The 22,473-nt window shown below is 53.1% G+C and overlaps 8 protein-coding genes across 8 annotated transcripts; 4 read left to right on the top strand and 4 right to left on the bottom strand.

Moving 5' to 3' along the window:
* Positions 1–393: 393 nt before the first annotated feature.
* On the bottom strand, positions 394–2,298 carry N7462_011062 (Lectin C-type domain protein; the record flags this gene model as incomplete). Its single annotated transcript, XM_057082776.1, has 2 exons — positions 394–2,164; positions 2,234–2,298. The coding sequence occupies 2 exons, from the start codon at positions 2,296–2,298 to the stop codon at positions 394–396; spliced, it is 1,836 nt and encodes a 611-aa protein (XP_056928131.1).
* Positions 2,299–2,527: 229 nt separating this feature from the next.
* On the top strand, positions 2,528–3,855 carry N7462_011063 (Sec62 family protein translocation protein; the record flags this gene model as incomplete). Its single annotated transcript, XM_057082777.1, has 3 exons — positions 2,528–2,987; positions 3,068–3,624; positions 3,685–3,855. The coding sequence occupies 3 exons, from the start codon at positions 2,528–2,530 to the stop codon at positions 3,853–3,855; spliced, it is 1,188 nt and encodes a 395-aa protein (XP_056928132.1).
* Positions 3,856–4,603: 748 nt separating this feature from the next.
* Positions 4,604–5,271, top strand: N7462_011064 (4a-hydroxytetrahydrobiopterin dehydratase; the record flags this gene model as incomplete). Its single annotated transcript, XM_057082778.1, has 3 exons — positions 4,604–4,870; positions 4,947–5,009; positions 5,119–5,271. 3 exons carry the CDS (start codon positions 4,604–4,606, stop codon positions 5,269–5,271), a joined length of 483 nt encoding a protein of 160 aa, XP_056928133.1.
* Positions 5,272–7,019: 1,748 nt separating this feature from the next.
* N7462_011065 (peptidase family M20/M25/M40 protein) lies at positions 7,020–9,449 on the top strand (the record flags this gene model as incomplete). Its single annotated transcript, XM_057082779.1, has 1 exon — positions 7,020–9,449. One exon carries the CDS (start codon positions 7,020–7,022, stop codon positions 9,447–9,449), a length of 2,430 nt encoding a protein of 809 aa, XP_056928134.1.
* A 1,962-nt stretch (positions 9,450–11,411) lies between these two features.
* N7462_011066 (uncharacterized protein) lies at positions 11,412–13,305 on the bottom strand (the record flags this gene model as incomplete). Its single annotated transcript, XM_057082780.1, has 3 exons — positions 11,412–11,698; positions 11,756–11,800; positions 11,874–13,305. The coding sequence occupies 3 exons, from the start codon at positions 13,303–13,305 to the stop codon at positions 11,412–11,414; spliced, it is 1,764 nt and encodes a 587-aa protein (XP_056928135.1).
* A 2,544-nt stretch (positions 13,306–15,849) lies between these two features.
* On the bottom strand, positions 15,850–16,161 carry N7462_011067 (uncharacterized protein; the record flags this gene model as incomplete). The annotated part of the gene is made up of 1 exon (XM_057082781.1): positions 15,850–16,161. The coding sequence occupies one exon, from the start codon at positions 16,159–16,161 to the stop codon at positions 15,850–15,852; it is 312 nt and encodes a 103-aa protein (XP_056928136.1).
* A 528-nt stretch (positions 16,162–16,689) lies between these two features.
* On the top strand, positions 16,690–17,872 carry N7462_011068 (uncharacterized protein; the record flags this gene model as incomplete). Its single annotated transcript, XM_057082782.1, has 3 exons — positions 16,690–17,109; positions 17,217–17,628; positions 17,733–17,872. The coding sequence occupies 3 exons, from the start codon at positions 16,690–16,692 to the stop codon at positions 17,870–17,872; spliced, it is 972 nt and encodes a 323-aa protein (XP_056928137.1).
* Positions 17,873–19,413: 1,541 nt separating this feature from the next.
* On the bottom strand, positions 19,414–21,678 carry N7462_011069 (carnitine O-acetyltransferase CAT2; the record flags this gene model as incomplete). Its single annotated transcript, XM_057082783.1, has 4 exons — positions 19,414–19,546; positions 19,625–21,287; positions 21,443–21,482; positions 21,598–21,678. 4 exons carry the CDS (start codon positions 21,676–21,678, stop codon positions 19,414–19,416), a joined length of 1,917 nt encoding a protein of 638 aa, XP_056928138.1.
* Between the last annotated feature and the right edge of the window lie 795 nt (positions 21,679–22,473).

Genomic DNA, 22,473 nt, shown 5'->3' on the forward strand with positions numbered 1-22,473 from the left:
TTGTTCATTTCTTTTCTTGCTTTCGGGTGTTCAACGGCCCCATTTGACATATGGATCGTGATGGAATGTCCTCTGCGAGTCATTCAATATTGGTGTACGGATCTTCTTTTTCAGTGCCAATACTTCAGATACTTTCAAATTTGACATACAAGTGGAACCTCCTTCTCTACTCATTGACTATTCATTGACTCATGTATGTGCATCTAGAACAACATTTATAGAAAATTCATCTACAGCAGACATCTACGATGAATTTTGATCAATTGACTAGTGGTACTGGCATATTTGGTCATGATAAGAAAAATAATAGACAATAAGACAACTAGGGTATCACAAAGCGGCAACGAAATAAAAAGTACAGGTAAAATATCACAAAATCGAGAAGCTTTCAGGTTACGAAGGTACACCTTCATATTCCCAGCCTTCGATCACGCGCTTACGGCGACGGGAGTTCCGACGGTTGGCGTTGCATTTAACGAACAGAGTCAAGGCCGTAATAATAAGGATGACAATCCCGGCGATGGCTGCCACAAGCACTGTCCTGCGCTCTAATTGCTGTGGATTAGCGGAGTATGGACACTCAGCAGTAGAGCCACCAGTGACCCAACAGGAGGTCACATCGATAGAATTGAAATCGAGAAAGACCTCGCGGACGGTCATATTGGTGGAAGTAGAATCAATGATGTCTTGAGGCTGAGTGAGCAAGTACGTATAGAGGTAGGTATTCTCTAGACCTGTCCTGGGAACAGCGAAGCTGGATCCTGGGGGGCAGGTGTCTGAGATATCAGAGTAATCCATGCTGGCATTGGACAGAGTCCACGAGAAAGGAGAGTTGCCGACACGGCAGGCACCGCGTCGTATCTCGGAACAGTTGGTGGCTCGCCAGTGGCCTTCCAAGGACACATCCATGACAGCGCAGCGATTGAATTTGGGCGTGTCTTCCGTACCACCGCCGGAGTTCGCACCTTGAGGTTCGCCAATCGCCCAGGCCCATCCGGTGGAAAGAGAGAAATTGCGGTAGTAGTCGACATTATCGTCCGCCGTATGACCGAAAAGAGTACTGTTAAGTATGGGAGACATACCGCAGCTTGTTATTCCGGTGATTTCGTCGGCTAATGATCCCATGGCGCGTTCTGTAGAGAGATCATTTCGGACGGAAATGTGATTGGTGAAGGCCCAAGATGAGTTGGCCTGGGAGACTGCTGTCGCTCCAGCTTGGTACAGACAGCCTGTAGTCACAGTGCCGTTAGTGGCAGTAGATGTATTTAGACCGTGTGAGATATAACCAGCAGGAAATATCGCATCCTGATCTTCGGTCAGATCGTAGTCCGATAGCTGAGGATCTACCGAGCCGTACTCGATCAACAAACGATCTGATTTTGCTAGCTGAATATACTTCGAGGATGGCCATCCATCTGGGGTACTCTGTTTCCCAGAGGAGTCTCGGTGGATGGTAAAGTATTCGGTGATAGGCATATAGCTCTGGTCAACTTCGTACCACGATTCATTTAAGTTGCTTCGGTCTTTGGCCAACTGAGCAGGGCTGTAGAGATAGTTTCGTAAAGCCAAGTTGAGATAGCCGCCTGCTCGTTCCGTCTCCGATGAAGGCAAGTCATCACCTGTTACGGCTTTTGCAGGGTCAGTTGGCGTTGAATCGCTCCCGGCCACATGAAGATTCAAGACCAGATATGTGGTGTATACAAGTAGTTGAGATGTCGTGTCCTGAAAGTATCCAACCAGTACTTCCGACAATGTGTCCAAGTCAAGGTTATCGGTACACCTGTAAGGTCCTAGTTCGTATACGGTATCCCCGTTGGAATCGTAATAACCAGTGACGGTTGCCGCCGCTGCGTCTGTTGTTGAACTGGATTCGATTGTTGTCATCGTCAGGGTAGTCTCAGCCTCAGTCGTTGTTGAGGTGAAAGCAGATACCGTCACGTCGGCCGTGGCCGGGATCTCGACGGGGCAGAAAGTCCATGTCCGGCGTTCGACCGACCAGTAGATGTCGACGACTAACCGTCGATAACCAATTGCAAGGAGATTCGATATACATTTGGCCGCATCTTTTCGATCATAAAGGCCATTTCCGAAGCAAGCAGATGACAGTGATATGGCGGGATTGGTAACGAAGTTGATCGGGATCTGGCCGGCTACATCGCGTTCACTCTAGGTTGTCATTAGTTCTGCCAATTCAACCATTCATAGAGTAGGACAGTACCAGTAATGAAGCTACCGATGTAGGATCATTAAGCTCGTTCTCAGAATCATACGAGACAGACATGAAGAAGCATAGGGCATGGTGGCTTCCATGCGAGGGGCGTTGAGGGTCGTCTTGAGTGTTGCGATCGCGAAGGTCGGGAGAAGCTACAGGGCGGCCGCAGATCACCTGAGTCGATCTGTCCACTTTGTTCCTTCAACCATCGCTCGCAACCCCCGACTTGCCCACCGCGCCCAACTCGGCTGTCTCTCCTTTTTGGGCCATTCGGTTTTCTTCTTGCTCTATACTCCTGTTTAGTCTTCTTTCACCATGGCCGCTCCCGGTCAGCCCAGTCCGCAGCAGATGGCGGCCATGCAACAACAGTTCGCCGCCGAGGCCGCCAAACGAGGGATGACTCCGGAACAGTTCGCTCAGAAGCAGCGCGAACAGTTGACCGCAGATGCTGCGAAACTTGGATTGACGCCAGAGCAGTATGTAGCGCAGTTGCGAATGCGGGCGCTCCAGGCGCATCAGAAGCAGATGGAAGCACAGCGGCAGGCTCAAGGATCACCACAGCCTGGACAGGATCAGCAGCAACAGCAACAGCAAGGACAGCAACAGGGAAATCCTCAGCAGCAGCCACAGCCGCAGCAGCAAACACACCAGGTGCCCGTTCAACCAGGCCAACCGGCGGATCCCAAGGCCCTCGCCGTGGCCAACTTCCTTCGGTCGCAGAACCTCAAGCCTCGAACTTGTATCTTGGATGGACAGCGGAAGGATATGTTCAAAGGTAAGTTAAACAGCATTTTCCTCGTGTCTTCCAGGCCTACCCGGATACAGTGGCTCATCAAATCTCCTTGATAACTCCAGTGAAGCGAGCTATTCGCGCCATCGAGTCCCCTGCCTACGCCAAGGCCGCCGCAAAGAAGAACTCCCTTCTCCCCCCAGTGACAGACCGTGCCTCTGCTGAGAATGTATTCAAGCTGCTCCCGCTGTCTCTGTTGGCGCTACGAGTCAGTAAGGTCGATCCGCATGCGGGGCACAACCACGCCAAACCCAAGAACCGAGTTAAAGGGCAATGGACCGTGAAAATTGAGCAGCATCAGGAAACAGATCCGATGATGCACTATGTATGGCTGTATGATGGTCCCCAATGGAAACAGAAGGCCATGGCTGCTGCCGTTGTCGCCGGTATTTTTGCCGTTGTGCTGTTCCCTCTTTGGCCCATTATGCTGCGTCAAGGCGTGTGGTACCTCAGTGTGGGTATGATGGGCCTTCTCGGCCTGTTCTTCGCCATGTCTATTTTCCGTCTGATTCTGTTCTGCATCACTGTGTTTGCTGTGCCCCCAGGTCTTTGGTTGTTCCCCAATTTGTTCGAGGATGTCGGCTTCTTCGACAGCTTCAAGCCCGTGTGGGGCTGGCAGGAGGTATGTGCCAATCAATTAGCTTTGAAAAAATGGCCTACTTACTAACTCGGTAATCTGCAGAGCAAGAAGAAGAAGAGCAAGAAGACCAAGTCCGTCCCCGGTGTGGCCGAAGCCGCATCACCAGACGCCGCTCCAAGCGCGACGACCACCTCTGCCGAACCTGCAGCCACTTCGAGTGCGACACCAGTGAAACGGGACTTGACTCCGCGCGTGGAAGAGGTGGAGGAGTAGTGCTTTTCTGTGAGCTAGAATGGTGTAGTAGAATTGGGTATTGACATGTAGGATGTGGGTGCTAGTGGCTGCCACTGGTGTGGCAAGCTCTCGAGATCCCTCATGAAATGCTTAGTTCCGGCATTCAATTCTTTGCCCCGGCCTTGGCTACTGTTCCTCGGTATCAAAAGAAAATTGGCAGTTTTTTTGGATTTTGTTCATATACTCGAGAACAGATCGGTCCCATACCAGCTGGACTGACATGATCGCATATGTAATATGTTCCAGCTGAACTCAGTATTTAATTTTCTTTCACAAAAAGCATTTTACCACACCACTCCGATGCAAAATCCATAGCAAGTCCAGCTCCTTTGCATATTTGATTTGGCTTAATTTCCCCACCAATGAACATGTCGTGCCGGGATTCATGCGCTCTTCCCATTTTCGAGCGAATTCTGCTCGAGCTATCCTGATATTTGAAGTGGATAAGGGGACGTTGCCGCCGGGCCTTGTAGATGCCCGTCGGGCAATTTTCTAAAAACAAGCCAAGCGCTCCGTACTGGGATCAGGTTTTATATAATAAGTAAGTCAGTGACGCAAGCTCGGCCAAGGCAACTGATGGTTGTTGATCTCGAGTCAGAGTCTCCATACTTCATACTCCATACTCCGTCCAAACTGCGGTGGGTTGAAAAGATACGGAGGTCCGTGCACGTGTCAGCTCGTGAATTCTCGAATCGCCGCCAGCATCAACGCCGCCCCTGCACCAACCATGAGCTTCCCCGCTTGTCTTGTTGGGAGACTTTCCCGGTCTCACCCTGTTCTTCTAGCATCAACTACGCCGGCCCTGTGGTCACGAGTTGCATTTTCTCCTATCCGAATGGCTTCCAACGTGCCAACTCCGCGCTTCGCCGAGGGTGAAGACGCGGCACAGCTCGGACCTGATACGCAGGCACTACAGCAACAAGGATGGGCGCTCGACGCCGACGGGATGGGTGTGGGCAAGACATTCCATTTCAAAAGCTACTTCAAGGCCGTTGTGAGTGAAAAATTGCCTAGACCGGCTGGAGTCTCTCGGAGCTGCGGATCCATTCTGCTGACATGATGTTATACAGTCCTTTGTGAATTTCATTGCGGCCGAAAGCTCAGTGAAGAAGCACCACCCCACTATGACCGTGGTAAGTTGTCTCTAAGCAAGAAGAAATGGATCTTGCGAGAACAAACACCCAAAGAAAAAAAAGCCCATCGGTTGCGGATACGAAGACCTCCATGCTAATATAAACAAAGCGGATCGGGTCCGTGGATGTCCACTGGACGACGCATCGCCCGCGCGGCCTCACCCACAAAGATATTGCCCTGGCCCGGCATTGCGACAATGGCGCGGGCTTAATGGGTGTCGTGGAGGCCGGACAGGGATTGAAATGTGGACCGACTCCATAGACATCGGGACGCGATTGACTAGAAACGATTCCTGGAGGATCGGGCTTGCTTTTTATATTTATTTAATGTATTTCCGGGGGAAGGGGGGTTCTTCTCTCGCGCAATGCGCAAACTATGTCCAGCATCGTTCAATGTGGCATGACAGATTACCGAGAGAGGCAAGTTTGGATCAACCCGGTGGAGCGAAACGGTGTCGCTCCACTTCGGTGAGCGATATGATTTGCCGTATTCTTGTTTTCATCGTGTGCTCCGTATCCAGGTACTCTTGAGTGGGATCTCGCTACTCTCTCGTAGGACTGTAGATTCGTACCTCGTGTGGCTATAATTACTTTTCCAACCATGATGGAGAGGGAACAAGACTCCCGCAAACTAGTGGCGCTAGGGACTAGCTCGGAATTGAACTCGTCTTACAGACTCCTGATTTGGGCACTCGGTTGTCATTTCCAGGGCTCGGTTGTGCCCCTGAAAGCCCCAGCCGCCCGCGAGGATCGCCTATCGGAAGGGGCGATTTACTGTTCTGCCTCGAACGGTGGAGGGACTCGAATCCTCATCGATTGATTCTATCAATACGGATCTGGTGGCACAGAGCCTTCATCGCTCGTATTGGCCTTTGGGCTGGCCCATCGTGGAGAATGCCGCAACGTAGTATATCACGGGAAAATGATTGGGGAGTCATTGGATTGATAGGGGGGATAGAACCTATGTGTGATGGACTCAGACAGGTGTAGACAATGAACTGCCTCCTTGATGAGCGTTTAGGTCGTATAGGGACATTTCTCTGTCCTGGTGGTAGCCCTAGGAGGTATTGGGAGGTGTGTACATCGTAACTGTACATTAACATCTATATCGCTGCAAGGAGGCGCCTTGAGTGCTCAAACAGCCAACTTCGATTGTACGCGCATCTGCAAATCAATAGATCAGGGCCATAGTTCTCGGGCTTGCTATGGAGTTCCGATGCATTGGCTTATACTTCCTGCTTTCGGGGAAAGTGTGGATGGAAGTCCCATGGGACTAACTCAGATAGTCCCTAGCCTCTAAGCGAAGGGCTAGCGCCAACGTCTTTAATTTAGAATCAGACCCGAAGCCCGAGAACGTTTCGGTAAAGGCGGGATACGGAGAACTAGTGAGAGTCATAGCTGTTGCAAAGTAGGGAATCGGGGCTGGGTTGACTACTCTCTGTATTAAAGATATTCAAGACATGAATGCGCCCTGGAAAGCCACGATGGGGGCCAATCAGGCTTCCAGTCTGATTCAAGTCGACGAGTCCAAGACAAAAGTACCGAGTGGCCGGAAATGAAAGGCTGTTCAGGGGAACAGGAACCAGCCTGGTTTAGCGGCCTCAATTTTATGCACGTCGAGTCACTTGGGAGTCACTGGGTTTCGTCGGTTCAACTTCTGGACCCGCCAGTCGATCCTGCTTCTCCTTCCTCTTCCCCCACCCCAAAAACCAGTTCTCACCATTCGGCACGTCCAATCCATTTCGTGTTTTCTGTTCTCCGGCTGACACTCGTTCTCTTCGCTTTCTTTCTGGCCTGTTAACTTCTTTCCAATTGGACTGGTCCCAATAGAATTCCGAATCGCGCATGACGTTGCGAAACGGCCGTGCAGACGTGCCCACGTTCATCCGATGATCCTTTCCTTCTTGAATCGCTCCCCCGTCTCTCCTTTTCTTGAAGCTGGTGCCATGGTTTGTTGAAGCGTGACGGCATCATACACGATCTGAGGGGAAGCAAGGGACGCAGGGAACCATGTCTTCCTCCATGCCCATGAGTCCCGGCCAGCCGTCGCCCTCGTTCGGCGAACGCAGAGGTCACCGGCTGGCGCCATTACAGACCAATTTCAGCCGTCCGACGGCCGCGACCGTGAAAGCGCAGCCGTCGCGATTGCAGCGTCCTCGCCCATCAGATTATTCCACCACCAATGGCCAGGAGGGGCCGGTTCCTCTCCAGAGCCCGGTAAAGCGACAATCCTCCAAATCCAGCCTGCGCAATCTCTTCACCCGCGAAAAGACCACGCGCATCGCCGTGGCCCCCGATAGCAAATTGGCCGAAATTGAGGAATCCCAACCACCCAAGAACCTCCCCACGGCCGAAACTCCTGCCATCCAAGAAATACCATTATCGCCCTCCTTGAACAGCCCGCATACCACGGGCTCGACCCCAACCTTGACGTCCCCTACCACCCCACGGGCCCGCGCAACGCTGAAAACGACGAGATCCAGACCCAGCGAGCCCAAGCCGCCTTCTCAAGAACAATATGGCTGGAAGCCCCCACCGCTGTTCCAAGTATACCCACAATCGACTAAACATGAGTGTCTCTCGATACCAGCCATGTCTGCAGAGTCAATTCTGCGTCTTTACGCGACAAGTGGGAAGGCTGACCTCGTGCAAGACGAGGTGGCTGATGGAGCTAGGAAGAAGAGAGAGCAGAAGGAGCGCAAACACCTACGAACGCTCTCTGGGACCATCAACAAAGTCGAATGGATAAACAAAATATACGTCCTTGCCACCGCGGGATTTATCCTGCAATATGCCGGCGAGGGCAAGAATGATCGCCTACCGGAGAAGATGCTGCAATTGGGTCCCCAGTCCGTGGCATTCGCTAGCGACGCCATTCCCGGGAAACATTGGGTGCTACAAGTTTCCCAAAGCTCGGCGACGGATAGTGGCTCGGCATCTACCGAATTGCCGAAGGCCCGATTCTCGCGCTTCGGATTTCATCGATCTAACGCGCGGCGCATGGCAAGCAGTTTTCTCTTAGTGTTCGACAATCCTGATTCCATGATTTCCTGGCTCATGGCAGTCCGGGCGGAAATTGAGGCTCGTGGCGGTCCCAAATTTACTGCGGAAAAGCACTCCGATGACGACCTGGGGCCCCAACTTAGAAGTAAATCAAGTGTTCGGAATATTGTTAAGAAGGATCCCCACCGCATTTCGAGCCTGTTTCTTCAACCTCAGGGTCTCCGATCGCCTGATGAAGAGGAAGACGGGCAGTCGGTTGGTGGGTTGACTTGGCAATCCCGAAGGAGCTCCTATGTGTCGATGAACCGCCGCTCTGTCATTGACTCTCGCTCTGGGTCTGTCTCTACTGGATGGACGGAGGCTACCCCTCCTCTGAACGGCTCTGATATCCGCACATCTTCGTTCACTTCCTTGAATCCTCAATCACCTCCCCAAGGCAGTGGGCCGCTTCAAGATGAGTCTCCGGCAAAGGATGTGGATTCTACATCTACTCGCAGCCCCCCTCCTTCCAGCCATGACAGTATCAAGCGGCAGTCCCTGTACATGTCTACACCGTCGGATATCCCTGTCCCTCCCCTTGCGGAGGCTTTTCAACCAGCCCAATCACCACCCACTGTCCCCGACTCGGTGATCCGCTGCGCCTCTCCGCCGGCCCCCAATTTTAGCGTCCCTTCGTTCAGCAAAAAATTCACGTCGAGGCCAGGGCCTCCTCCATCCACTCAAGCTTCTTCGCCCCCATCTGTAGCTGGCGTTCTGCGGCGCGGGGAGAGCACAGGGACGTTCAGCATATCTAGCATTTCTTCCCCTCAGCAATCGCCGACTTACAGCGTTGCCAGCTCACGCTATACTGATTCATCCGAACAAGTGGTGTTACGAGACAGTAACGGTCGACGCATCTTGCGACCATCGATGTCTGAAGATGCTCTGACCCGGACCATACGTCCGGCTCAAAGTCCTCCCAACTTTTCTCGCGTACCACGTGCCACGCTCTCTGAAACTAGTCCCCCGCCGTCTCGACCTCTTAGCTTAGTTGGTCGTCCTGGATTAGGTATCCAGATGAACAGCGAATCGCAGATTCAGACCGTTCCTGGTGCCGAACCGGTCCCGGTTCTGCGCAATCGTGTATCGGCGTTCCATATGGACCAAACGCTCCAGCACATGGCTCGCCGCAAGAGCATGCCGGGGTTGACGATTGGCCCTCCAGTCGCACCTCCACCCAACTGCCCACTTCCCAAAATCCCTTCTCCGATTGCCGTGCAAGATTCTCCATCATTGTCTGTGTCTGAAAACTCTCCAGGGGACCGATTCTATAAATCGCAGTCGATTCGCGATCACGTCCAAGATCGACGGCGAAGTGGTCTTCATTCGGAGATACCTGCGCCAAGCAGTGGCAAACTATCAAAACTCGCTGCGCGCCAATCCAGGATGATCCAATGAACGAAATCATGCATACAAATGGATATGATGATATCTCCCTTGACACCTTCGACCTTTTCAATGTCCTAATCCTCTTGTCACATATACCCAATCACGTCTTGTATTCAAAAATTTCATCTTGGCGACCTCTCATACTTTAACCTGACGAAAGAAATTCTCGAGATACAACCCCATTCCTGCTTTCCAACTGTGTATCTGTCGCGTTATCACGCCTTTGCATGCTCCTTGTCGCCATCACTATCCAGTTGTCCAATTGGTATCATATACCTCACGCAGACGTCTTCCGGCATGGATCATAGGATGTCCATCTGAGCCCTTTCATTTCTTGGCTATATATATATATATATATTTTCATATTCATTCTTCTAGAATGGCGATACCCGTCCTGGCAATTATTCTTGTTACCATATTGATTATATACTTTTCTTGAGACTTGTATTTTATTTATACCCTATTTTCTGCTCAATTTTCAGAATGTGAAACGTCGAGATCTGGGTTTGCTTGTTTACTTTCTTTTTCTCATAATATGTGCAAAAGACCGTGTAGTATCAATCGCACATGCGATACTAGATACTTGCTGAAATTGAAAGATTATTTTGAAATATCTGCATGCTACCTGGTTGTTTCAGTTTACAATAATTGACAAAACGAAGCTTTGACTTGTGAGCTCTCTTGTCATGCAGTGACCGAAAATGCAATTTCAGACGCTGACTGATATTTCGACAGATGAAGTGATATCCTGAAAATTCACGAGCGATTCAACTGCCTTCGCCGTGAATTCTCCTTTACGCATTCTACTCGCTCCTTCAGGCAACAGACAATGGTACAAGACCACAAGAATAAAACCAGATGCGACCTTAGATTTCATTTCACACGCTTCCTTGGCACTCCAAAACGCCTCTAAGAAAGTTGTGCTTACCAGCGTTATGCTACCTACCCATCGAAAGGTCAATTATCCTCTCTCCCTCCCCGGTTTCTCCCCGGAAGCGGCCAGACGGCGGCTACTCAGTGTAGGCGATGCTACACTGCCATCCCAGCCAATGGACATCAGCGCCACACGACCACAACAAGAGAGACACACCGCTTCTGGAAACGGAGCTCTCGGCTGTCGGGCCCAGCTGCAGAAGCCCCAGTATCTGGGCGAGCCGCACGACTACTCCGCAGGGATCGACGATCCGGTCTCGTGGGTCGTGGGGATACCTGGTATTCTGCCCCATGCACAAGATCAATCGGCCAGGAATGCAGACTTGCAGGAACCTTGCTGGAGGGAACCGGAGGGATGGGGAGTATGTCAGTGGCTGGTCTTGGTTTTTGGTAATGGGCAGAGGCGGCTGCGCTCATGTGCGGGTGCACAATTTATAGTTTTGAAGTGAGACAAGAGTAAAAGAGTAAAACAGATGGACAGCGAATGGCCCATTTTTGGAAAAGAATATCCAGCTAATCCATATGATAGAATTCGATACCAGCATCGACCAAAACCCCGTTTGCAAAGGGTCCTAAACGTACATGTTGATATCCCCAAGCTCGTTATTTCAGGGTGGAGCATGAAAGTCAAAAGCAACAGAATACCAAGCCATTAGAAAAGCAGGTTCGTATCAACTGCGCGTAGGTTGAATTTCGCTTCCTTTTCCGAACAAGAGAAAAGGAAGCAAAGGTCATCCACGCCAGCTAGAGGGGATACTGATATCCACGCTGATCAGAAGGGAAATAAGTAGAATCCACCACGCCCAGCGCAAAGGATTCATGTGGTCGAAGACATGCACAGAGAAAAGAAAATGCGAAAATGCCAATAAATTCACAGGACAGCAAACCCCAATCCTTCTTGTCACCATCTCATCATTATTCCGATTGCAAATTCCATGTACGGGTGCTGGGCTAGCCTTTTTGAGGACTTCTTGTTTTTTTTTTTTTTTTTTTTTTTTTTTTTTCTCTCTTCGGTTAATAGCTCCAAATCACAAAGGTTTAAGCAGCAAGACTGTTGCGACGCGAATTAACTCGGGAATTGGCGCGGGAGTTGACGCGCGATCCCGGGCGGCTTCCCATCGTCTGCCGAATGCGGAGGTCCTGTTGGGATCGTGCATACGAGTTGGCACGCGACGCCTCCGGGACTTTGGAAAGTCGTCGTCCCTGAATAGCCATGTCGTGGCGGGCTTCTTCAAGCTGCTGGGCGAAGGGAGACCGCTTGCGAAGCACAGGACCCTTCCAGTAGATTATGTAAACGGCAACAACCAGCGGCACCGAAATACAGACTAAAGAGTGGTTAGTTGATGTAACTGGGGTCACAACCTGCAAAATGGAGAACTTACAGAGGATAGTTGAAGCGTATTCGAGGTGATATTTCCCGCCAATATCTAGGCACAGATTATTGTGGTTAGTTTGAAGGATTCGTAGGTAGTTTCGATTCCACATTCTAGAAAAACTCACTCTCGAAGAATGGCGTAGCTGGAATGGTCAATATACCGGCAAGGAAGTCTCGAGACCATCCATTGCCACCGGTAGCAGATGCTGAGTAGGGGCCATAGGCACAGATCATGTAGTCAATTGTAGCCATATAGATGGCATAATTGGCGATGCCGATGATAGCGGCAAAAACCATGGAGCCGATCCAGTGGCACTGCGGTAAGCTGGTCCAAGCAAAACCGATCAATCCGATTGGCAAGCAGGGAGCTGTGTATAGAAGCCACCATAGGCGAGACTCGTACTGCGCACGTTCGCTGTCGGGATTCTCGCGACGCTCTTTCACGTTACGGCGAATAATCGGGAACCAAGAGATCCATGCAATGAAGTAACCCACCAGGATGGGAATGAATGCCAGGCCCTTCTCCCAGGTGTTGAATCCCCACTGACCGTACACCAGAGACAGAGACTGAACAAACATAAAGATCAGAGCGTCACTGAAACCACTCAACAGAGACAGAGTCAAGACAATCGGCTCTGTCAAGAACATGCGGAATGGACGAATCCATGTGACGAGGAGCTCACGAGGTGGGAATCGCTCTCGGAAGGACATGCCCTCGGTAGGGCCATAGATGTTGGGGTTCTCGCCACTCTCGCGCATCTTTTTCGCAATGCGGTCCATCATAACGGTGGTTCGTGTCTCCGGAACGATCAACAGGTGCATGATCTGGACGAAGCCACCAAAGATCAGCTGGATCCAGATGCTCCAGCGCCAAGGGAGGAAGGCTTCGACGAACCCGCCCACCACGGGACCCAAGACAGAACCACCAACGGACGAGAAGACGACTGCGGCGACGGCATACTGTTGGGTATCGGCCTCCCATAGGTCCGCAATCATACCCAAAGTGACCGAACCACCGGCCGAGGAGAGACCGCCTAGGGCACGGCCAACCATGAGGGATGCAAAGTTGGGTGCTAGAGCGACCGGAAGTTGGAAGATATTGACGAGGAGCAGCGAAAGCTGGAGAATGGGCTTGCGACCCAGCTCCTCACTCCAGGGCGCCCACAGCTCACAACCAAAGGCATACAGAACGAGGAAGATCATAGCACCGCACCGGGCCGCCTGCTTCGAGACCCCAAATTCTTCGGAGATGCCGTCCAGTCCATTGGAGTACAGAGAGGTGTTAAAGTTCATGGAAGTTTGCACCAAAAAGATGACAGCGATGATCATCCACTTGCGCGTCTCGCTGAAAGAGTAACCGAGCTTGTCGTAGCACATGTCCTCGGTGAGTTCGATCCGCGCCGATGGGTCCGCGTTTTCCAGCTGTGCATCCTTCTGATCCAGCTTCTCACTCATGGAGATGTCCACCATGGTGGGTTCCTGCTGGGTAGTGCTGGACGCCTCGGATGTATGTACGACATCGCGGCCGCCACCCAGCTTCTCCAGGGTGGTCGCCATGGTGTCAGGCTTCTAGCGACAAGATGAATTAGATTGGGGGAGAGCGCTTGATTTCGACCGGCGCATACTATGCGATGCGCCGCAGGAGGGACCTTACATGAAGATAGGTTGGAGACTAGGGCGAGGGATTCACGGATCGTGCAGACTGAAGCGAATCTGGGGAAAGGAGAAAGGGAAAGCGAGGAGGAGTATGAAGAAAGAGAAAGAGGAAGGAGGAAGAGGACGTAGGGCAGGTCGGAGTAGAAGCAGCAAGCGGGACTCAGGACGCAGCAAAGAAACGACCAAATCCAGGAAAAGCAGGAGAGGAAATAGTCCAACTATTAAATAGGAAAGATGAAATCTGCCACTAGATCCAATACGACCAAAATTACAGACTCGATGCGACTCGGAACGCAGACTCCTGCCAAAATTACCAGAACGGTCTGGAGCAAGCCCATTCTGATTTCGCCAAAAACCCCATGAGACCATGAACCTCTGAAAAATACGACGCAGCTGGCCGCATCGGGGGGCATTCCTTGGTTCCTGTTTCCTTCTCCCCTTCTCCAACCTCTCGCCCGCTCTTTTCACTTTCCACATCCATGGACATTGGGGAGGTCCCGCTTCTCCAATTTTTCTCCAGACTGACTTCGCCGCTAGGTATCCTTTGGGCTCACCGAGTGACGCGGGATGCCGACTGATCGTTTCCCCGTGGGTAGAATGGCCCATACCCACACTTCATTCTTTCGGGGATGCGCGCCCCAGACTCTTCATGCAGAACGCACCTCGAAGGCGTTCAAGGGTACCGGGGCATGCTGGACTGCAGAAGATCAGAAGATCCTGCAGCGATTGAAGGAAAATACCGTGCTCATCATCTGTATCCTGCGCCTCCGTTCTTTGCCTTCCCGGGGCTTGATACGGCTGCAAGACGCTCGACTTACGCCCCGGAAAGAGGAACCCCACGGGCCAGTACCGTCCGCAATTGGGCATATCGGCTCCACTTGTCAGAGCGCCGATGACCCCCAAAGGCCGATGGCATCGTCTTGGCCCAGTTTCTTGAAAAGCGTCCCGGACAACGCCCGACCGGGACCGTTTTGGGGGGCAGAATCGGCCAAGGAATGTCCGCATCGGGCGGCTCAGAAAGCCATCGACAACCGTTCTTCCACTCTCTTTTTTATTTTTCATTTTTTTCTCCCCCTTTGAGATGCATGCAACCTGAAATCTACACCCATACATATCCAACCGATCGAGGAGGCTATCCGAATATCAATATTCATCCTTCAAGTGCCAATTGAAGATGGGGGGTTCGGCCGTGTGGCGCCCCACGATGCAAGGAGTCGGGATTTAATGACCAGGTGTGTCGGGATCGCATGGTTCTCCATCCGAGCCTCTCAAAATGACGCAGCCGGCCGATCCACGACCATTTTGGTTGAAGCAAGCCGATAGAGCTGAACCTCAGTGGCTTGATGGGTAGATACTTGCGTCCGCCAGGGCAGTTGGCAGAGCTGGACAGGATTTGCGATCGACCGGGCCAAGGATACTGCACCAGTCACCCTGGGTGACGTCAAGGCGGTCGGGCAGGTGTACCTATCACTGCCCAGGGCTGGCCATGGTTCATCCTGGTTGATGGACACGATTGGCGCTCCAATCCAGGAGCAGGTACCAAAAACACTCACTAGGCCGGGCTCGACCGGCCAAGGCGCCGCCGATTACGGGCGTGGCGTCGCGGCGATCGTCATCCAACAGGGACCCAGAAGTCTTGTTCAGACGCCCCGGGATACACTTACTCAGATCGTACGTAGATGGATTTTGTTCCAGTCGCGCCAGGCCCCGACCAGTTTTGATTACTATGAGGATTCCACAATAACATCTCCGGTGGGACTCATTTATAATAAAAAAAAATTTTCAATTTTTTTTTTTTCAATTCAATTTGTTTTTATTTCTTCTCCTTCGGCCTCCACGGCGCCCGCGACTTTCCAGAAGACTGTATCGAAGGCCGTCAAAGCGCCGATGTCAACCACGAAGGGCCGATCGCACTCCCTTGCAGTCCGGTTTTCTGTCCTTTCCCGGGGTCCCAAATTGTTCTGTCTAAAGGTGTTTTGGATCCGCCCTTTCCTCTTTCCCCCCTCTTTTTGACCCCGTGGAGCCAAAGGCTGGGGACCAGAGTTTGGTTCTCCCAAGTCACATCGCCAAGGGTGGACCGCATCTACGTTGTCCGGAAACGACCATTGGCGTAAGGCCAGGGTCTCTCTTCCGGCGCATCGACGCTGTACGTACCTGTACAGCACTCCCTGGCCTGTCGTTTCCTTCCAGTCTTCTCCCTGGATTCAATCTAGGGGTTTACGGGATGCGACCTTACATTCTCCCGCACATGGCCATTGCATCTGATCTGGAAGATCGACAGGATCGGATCCACGACGCCACGCGAGAGGCCTTGCGTAGATCGGTGAGAGCGACAAAGGCACTGGGATATGTGTTGTGTTTTGTAGAAACTCGTCCGCGAGCCCAAGAAATAGACGAGAGGAGAGGGGGCTATCGCGTCTGGTGACCAGACTAAATCCGTAGGGTTTACGCCACCCGTCTCATCCGGCGACGCCGACTGTTTCTGCTTGGTACGTGCCCTGCACGCCCAGCGGCCAGACCGGCTCGGTCGCCGGGGCTGGAATTTAATCCCTGGGACGGCGTCGGGGCTGCATCAAAGCGGTCCAGTCTAGGCGGGCTTATTCCTGAGGCCTGTAAAGTTGCAAATAGGGGATTCCTGACGGTTGCACCGGTAGCTTCGGCGGGCTTGGAGGCGGAGAGTATAGGGCATCTTCGTACCCCGGGCGCTTTGGTATGATTCTGAATCACGGCTGTGAAGCCAATGGATGAAGAGGACATTCTGACCTGCCAGGTCGGGCTCGCCTCTTATGATTGGGTTTGTTCAGGGTAGTGAAGAAAGGGCATGATGGGGCTGTATATCAAGACGTCGAGATCTTCCATAGTGAAATAATGCAGATCAAAAAAGCACTCGGTCTCGCCCGGTGCTTGATGGTGTTCCATATACTTCCTGATCGCAGGTTGTACCGCCGTTCTGCGGAGTACAGGATCCCCACTGGCATTGTCTCGCACGGTCCCGGTCTCCAGATTCCCTCGTAGAAAAGTGGATTTGATGCAGTGGATTCGGTGGATCGGCCTTAGTCACGGCTCGTCGGCCGGTTCAACTTGTCGCCAGCTTCAGATCTCGGCCTAGTGGCCTGAGGCATCAGGAATTGTTCACAGCGCAACACGTGATCAACTTCCCCGCGATAGGGCTGAGTCAGCGCCCCGTCACGCCCGCTGCCCAAAGACCATCCACAAGCTTTCCTCAAGCTTCAATTGTCATTCTTAGGGTCATGACCATCACTGCCTTCAGTTACTCTCTACACCATGTCTCCCGACCTGAACTCTCTACCACCATCCCGCTCGTCGTCCTCCTCCTCCTCTCTACCGCATCGTAACCCGCCCTCAGCGTCTCCTGGCACCATCCCCGCATCCGTGAACCCGAGCACGACCTCGCCTCGACCTTCGCGCGGGTCCAGTATGGGCCGATTATCGGTCTCTGAACGACGGCGCTCCGCCGCAGGCATGCATTTGAACCTCGGCGAAGCAGTTGGACAAGGCTCGGGAAATAACAGTGACGCGCCTTGGGCCGAGCATCGTAGCTCGATGGGCCATGCATTCCGCACGGCCAGTCCCACCAGTCACGGCGGCAGCCCCGTCTTCGCAACCGCCGACCCGCACCACCAGCGGGCGCCGTCACTTGGAGAGCTGCACCAGGAATTGGAGCAGGAGCAGGAAGCGCAAGTGGTGGGTCTTATCTCTTCTAATTGTCATGGGAGCCATCCCTAGTGTATCTTGAATGCGGGAGGAGCCGACCCGAGGACTGGAAGCTAATCAGCCTCTCTGCACGCTAGAACCGCCTGCTGCAGATGATTCGCAGTCAACAAGCTCAGTTGCAACAACTTCAACAGAACCAACAGAACCAACAGGCGTCGGGCACGGCAGTCATCGATGATACCACCCCTTCGTCCGAACGGTCAACTTCGTTTTTCCCGCCTATCCCGCCGCCTGCTGTAGGCACTGGTAGCCGACTGTCAATTTCCTCGTCTCTCTCGAACCGTCGATCATCTCGCCCATCCAGCCAAACAACCTCTCCGAACTTACGGCCACAAGATGCCTCGCGATCATCCGAGACGGAGGCCTTCCCGGGATGGCGAGAGAGTACATCCCGAAGGGGTAGCCGAGATGAAAGTGCATACTACCAAGCCGAAGCTGCCATGCTGAGCCGAGAAAATCAAATGCTTCGGCACCGGATTCGCGAGTTAGGTAAGTGGCCTTTCCAGGGTCTCTGTTGAAATCCTTCTTGCGGAGGGTTCAAGTGGGGATACCCCAATTTCTTATACAACCCATACTAATTCTACCCCTTTCAGAACGACAGATCGGCGACTTGACTACTTCCACAAGACCGTCCAGCACTACTGCGGCCGGATCGGGCGGCTCAGCGCCGGGGCAAGAGGGGGCCGAAACGGTCGACCCGCATACCGTGAGATCGGCAGACGGGAAGGATTGAACAGTAGACCTCTCGACCTGGGACAAACCTTATGACCAGTAGCTGTTACACAACACCGGCCGTGGTTGATTCTTCGAATGATTTTTTCTTCTCGGCTTCCTAGGAATTGTCTCACTCGATTAACCCCGCAGCTTGCTCCCATAACACCGGAACTCTGGAAGGTTCGAAGACGGGGAATGGTCGTCAGATAAGCACCAAGTAGAAAGTTGCCCTCGATTGAGGGATCTCTGCATGTTCAAGGCGCCCGGAGAACTGTGTGCAAATGCCGTCGGCTGTTTATTTTTATGTGATCCTGACCGATAGAAAAATCGCCGTAGGTGGACAGACTCGATATCCGACACTGGTCTCCTGTGGCCAGATGGCCGTGCATAGGATAGCTTTCCACATTTGCCGTGCTCATGTTTGTGCTTGCTCTACCCCTCATCGCCAATGTCGGCTGGTCTCGCACGCCGAGGACTCGTCATATGCGAGGCTCTGCGGTACTGTGCGCCACTCGACCCGCCTATACCTGTCGAAGCAAGGCATGTGCGTACGCATGGAATGTACTGATCGCCCTCGAATAGGGAGAGAGGATACCGAATCTGAATTCTGACTGATGATCTAATTCTCCTCGCTCTGTTTCTGTCTTTACCAGCCGATGTCTCCTTTATTGCATCAGACTAGATATCGTCTCGTTATCAGATTCCCTTGCTCTCCGCAACAAATCCGTATAGTGCCAATATGATCATCAATGAAAACAAAAATAAGAAAATAAGATACCAAGTACTCGCTAGTGCCTGAAAAATAGCGAGCCACTACGGAAGCCTTGGAATTAAGCATCGAGATCCAGCAATTCTTTCATATCAAGCGATTACTGGGTCACCAGACACGGGGAGTCACTCCGAGTGCCGGGGTTCGCGAAAACAAGGACCAGGGACTATTGCGCTACGTTGAGCCGAATCCCATGGGTCCGAGGGTAGGGGTCCACGGACAATCCAGCTCGCGGAGATTGATGACTTGTCGCGAGTATGTTCGTCGGCAAACCATCGTCAGGGGAGCTGCCGTGTTCCTGAACATGTTCTTGATAGCCTTTCACATGTTATAAAAACCTGCTAGAAAGCATCGCAATATATGTGTAGATATGGAAGCAAATGATGTGGAAAGGGAGCCATGAAATGAACCCCCCTTTGTTATATTGCAGCATCTACCAGGATACGAAAATGGAAATTACATCATGGAATATGAAAGGGGGAACGAATGGAAGCAATATAGTCATGTCATCCCGAACGAAAAATCCTGGTCCGCTACCCGAGTGATGAAGATTGAATGGGAAATAAAGAAATGCATTTCATGTTGTATACACACAACTGTACAGATATGTATGCCACAACGACAAAAAAAGAGATATAGTCTCATCTATGGCAGGCGCTGAAACCCAAGAAAAGAAACCAGGAAACTGAAATGTTCCAAGCCAGTAAAATCGTCAGAAGAGGGGGGGGGGGGGGGGGGGAATAAGAAAGGGCGAAAAGAGCAGAAACCTAGATGCGCGTAAACAAGGCTCTCTACAGCTTGGCCTTCTCGGCCTGCGCAGCCAGGTCGGGGAGGAGGACGTCGCGCAGCTCGGAGGCAGCCTCGTTGAGGTAGTAGCTCATGCGGTGAGCACCGAGGCGCTTGCAGACGATGTTGAAGTTGAGACTGGAGCCGAGTCGTTAGCATATAGGAACTAAAATCGCCGGGGAAACGGTAGGAGTGTATGTGAGCAGAGTGATTTACCTGTTCTCGTTGATCATGTAGGCAATGCCGAAGCCGTCGTCAATGACCTGGCTCCATCCGTAGCCGTTGAAGAACTCCGAGCTCAGCTGAGAGGAGGAAATGTACCAGGAGCCAGAGTATGAGAAGGCGGGGTCTTCATAGATGGCGGGCAGCTTCTCGCCGGGTTGGAGGAGCTTCTTCAAGCCGAAGAGGTGGCGGTCGACACCGTGGCCATCGCTGGCTTCGAGAGTGTACTTGGTGTGCTGGGCCAACGCGGCGCGGAAGAGCTTGACAACCTCCTCGCGGGGAACGCTGGGGTCGCAGAAAGCGCGTGTGAAGGCAGTGCTCTCGTCGGAGACGGTACGAGTGGTCTCGGTACGGCCCTCCTGGAACTTACGAGTGGAGGCAGACTCGTAAGTGGGGCGGTTCTTGCCATACATCTTGTAGTAGGCCAGCTGGATGACCATCTGGACATAGGCATCGGGGCTGCACTTGAACTTCTTGATCAGGCCCTTGCCGTAGCCCTGATAGGCCTGGACGACAAGCTCGTGAGAGCCGATCTGCTTGCGGTGATACTGGACCGCAACATCGATGGCGGCGTTGGCCTCCTCGTTGAGCTTGAAGTTGATGGGCTTGGGGTCAGCAAGCTGTGAGCGGACGGCTTTAGCCGACAGGTCAATCTTCTTGCCGAAGATCAGGGCGTTGATGAAGTCGTTGAGACGGTGGGTGGGGGTACCATCCATCATGGAGTGCTCGCCCATAAAGCCAGCGGTGCCATTATCGTTAATGATGAACTGCAGAGGCTTGTCGAACCAGCGGTTGCTGCCGTCGCCGTGCCAGTACTGGTGAGCACGCTCCTCCAGGGTAACGGGCTTGGCATCATCTAGACAGACGACGAAGCCGCTGGACTCAATGTCCTTCAAAGCCTGCTCGTTGGCTGGGTCGGACGCGACAAGCTGCTTGCGGGCAGCAGTCCAGTGGTCTCGGTCTGCTACAGTCAGAGTACCGACTGGCGGGGCGGGCTGGGCAATCTCATAAATGCGCTCGAACTGCTTTTCCAGCTCCGAGACGTTGAGGGGCTGGCCGTCGACAACGAGGGGGACCTTGAAGAACTGGTTCTTGCGGACCACCACGATGTGCTGGTTCTCGGAGGCGGCGAATTTGCGGGGGAAGTCTTCGCCGTCGGCGGGGATACGGCAGCAGTTGAACATGTACTCGTATGAGCTCATTGCCATGGGCTGGCCGCGCATGTACTCGGGCTCCAGGGAGCCATCGTCGACCTGGTGCTTGAACTCAAGCGCAGCGGAGGTGATCGCGGCGGCACGCTTGGCTGGGTTACGGCGCTCACGGTCGTCACGGTAGGAATAGAAGTAGGAGACATAGGGAATGACGGGGTCACGGTAGCCCAGGTAGGCAGCCTGGTTCCACCACTCGGCCAACCAGTTCTTGATCTTGGGATCGGCGGCACGCTCCAGCAGGCGCTTCTGCAGGGGCTCACCTTCACCGCCGGGGCGAACGAATGCCTCGACGGCCTTCTTAGTGCGCTCGAACTCGGCTTCGGAGACCAGCGGATGGACGGACTTGAGGTACCGCTTACCGGTCTCCTCCAGGGATGGGACGGGAAGGCGGGGCAGGGAGTCTTCAAATCGGAGCATCTTGCCCTTGGAGAGATCCTCCTTGTATCCTGAACGGGTTGTTAGTTAAATCCGGCATTTCACAGATATGCGCACAGCTCGGTCGTGTCGAGAAATCCTTCGGAAGTGCAGGCGATGCCCGTGACACGCTGGCGACCTTCCTCGCTTCCTTCGACCTCCGGGCGAGGGGCATGTGATAACTCACCCTCAGGGACGGACGATGCCTTTCGAGCCATGGCGAGAGTCTGGAGAGCTGTCAGTTCAATGATTCCGGGGCAAATTGCAAAGCAATGGCATCGCATGATCGTTTCCGCCAGCTACGGCGGAGGATACAGCGAGGACCGGAGGTGGCCGTCTTACCGAGCGGGCGAGTAGTTGTGTCGGAGGGAGCCGGGGCCTTGACAGGGTGGAGAGACGGCTTCGCGCAGAGGCAGCGAACATCCCTTCCAGCAATATAGGAAAGGAGAAGAACGGAGGGTATAAAGAGGGAAGAAAGAGAAGGGCGAGATGAGGCCAGGAAGTTGGTTGCCAGGAGAAAGACCAAATAAGGACGGTGGTCCGGCTGAAATGCCTCGGCTGTGTAGGAGGACCGAAGCGGTGCGTACGGCCAGGTCAGGTTCGGTCAGGTATTGTCACGCAATGCGGGCTCGGCCCCGACCGAAGGCAGATGAGAGCGGGGAGGCTTCCCGTGGAAAACGCGAACAGACGGGAATACAATTACGAGAACCGTATCCCGTACCACCCGCTGGGCCTCGGCTGGTTTGGGGAGTCTGGGGTCTCAAGTGGAATAAGTGGAACAGGTGGAGATGACCCATGACCGCAGAGGAGCAGGCAGGATCGGCTCGCCGAAGAGATGCCGAGCTAGAGATTTGCACAAGATAGAGGAGGGAAAACACGAAGCATCCGAAGAAGCCCAAATTCCCGTCCGGGGTTCCGACACGCGGCCGGGGCGATCCCACCGGGAGCACGGCGGATGGAGGCACTACGCAGTGCGGGGAGAGCTTCGAGAGCGTTTAGCGCGCCGGGGTTAGCCGCAACTATGGAAACCGTCTGAGAACGATTGGCCCGGTTCACTCTCCGCGGGCAAATCGAGGACTGCTACGAATACCGGAGAAGAGGAGATTGAAGATTAAAGCATGCTAGTTGGTCAGAACAAAAGAGGGGCAGACGTGTTCAACCCAAGCAACGAGGCATCCCTTCATCCGGTTCTCCGGTGACCCGGAACCAGGCGCTCGC

The sequence above is a fragment of the Penicillium macrosclerotiorum genome, assembly GCF_028827735.1.
Source record: "Penicillium macrosclerotiorum strain IBT 26536 chromosome Unknown utg000011l_segment0_segment0, whole genome shotgun sequence".
Classification (NCBI taxonomy): Eukaryota; Fungi; Ascomycota; class Eurotiomycetes; order Eurotiales; family Aspergillaceae; genus Penicillium; species Penicillium macrosclerotiorum.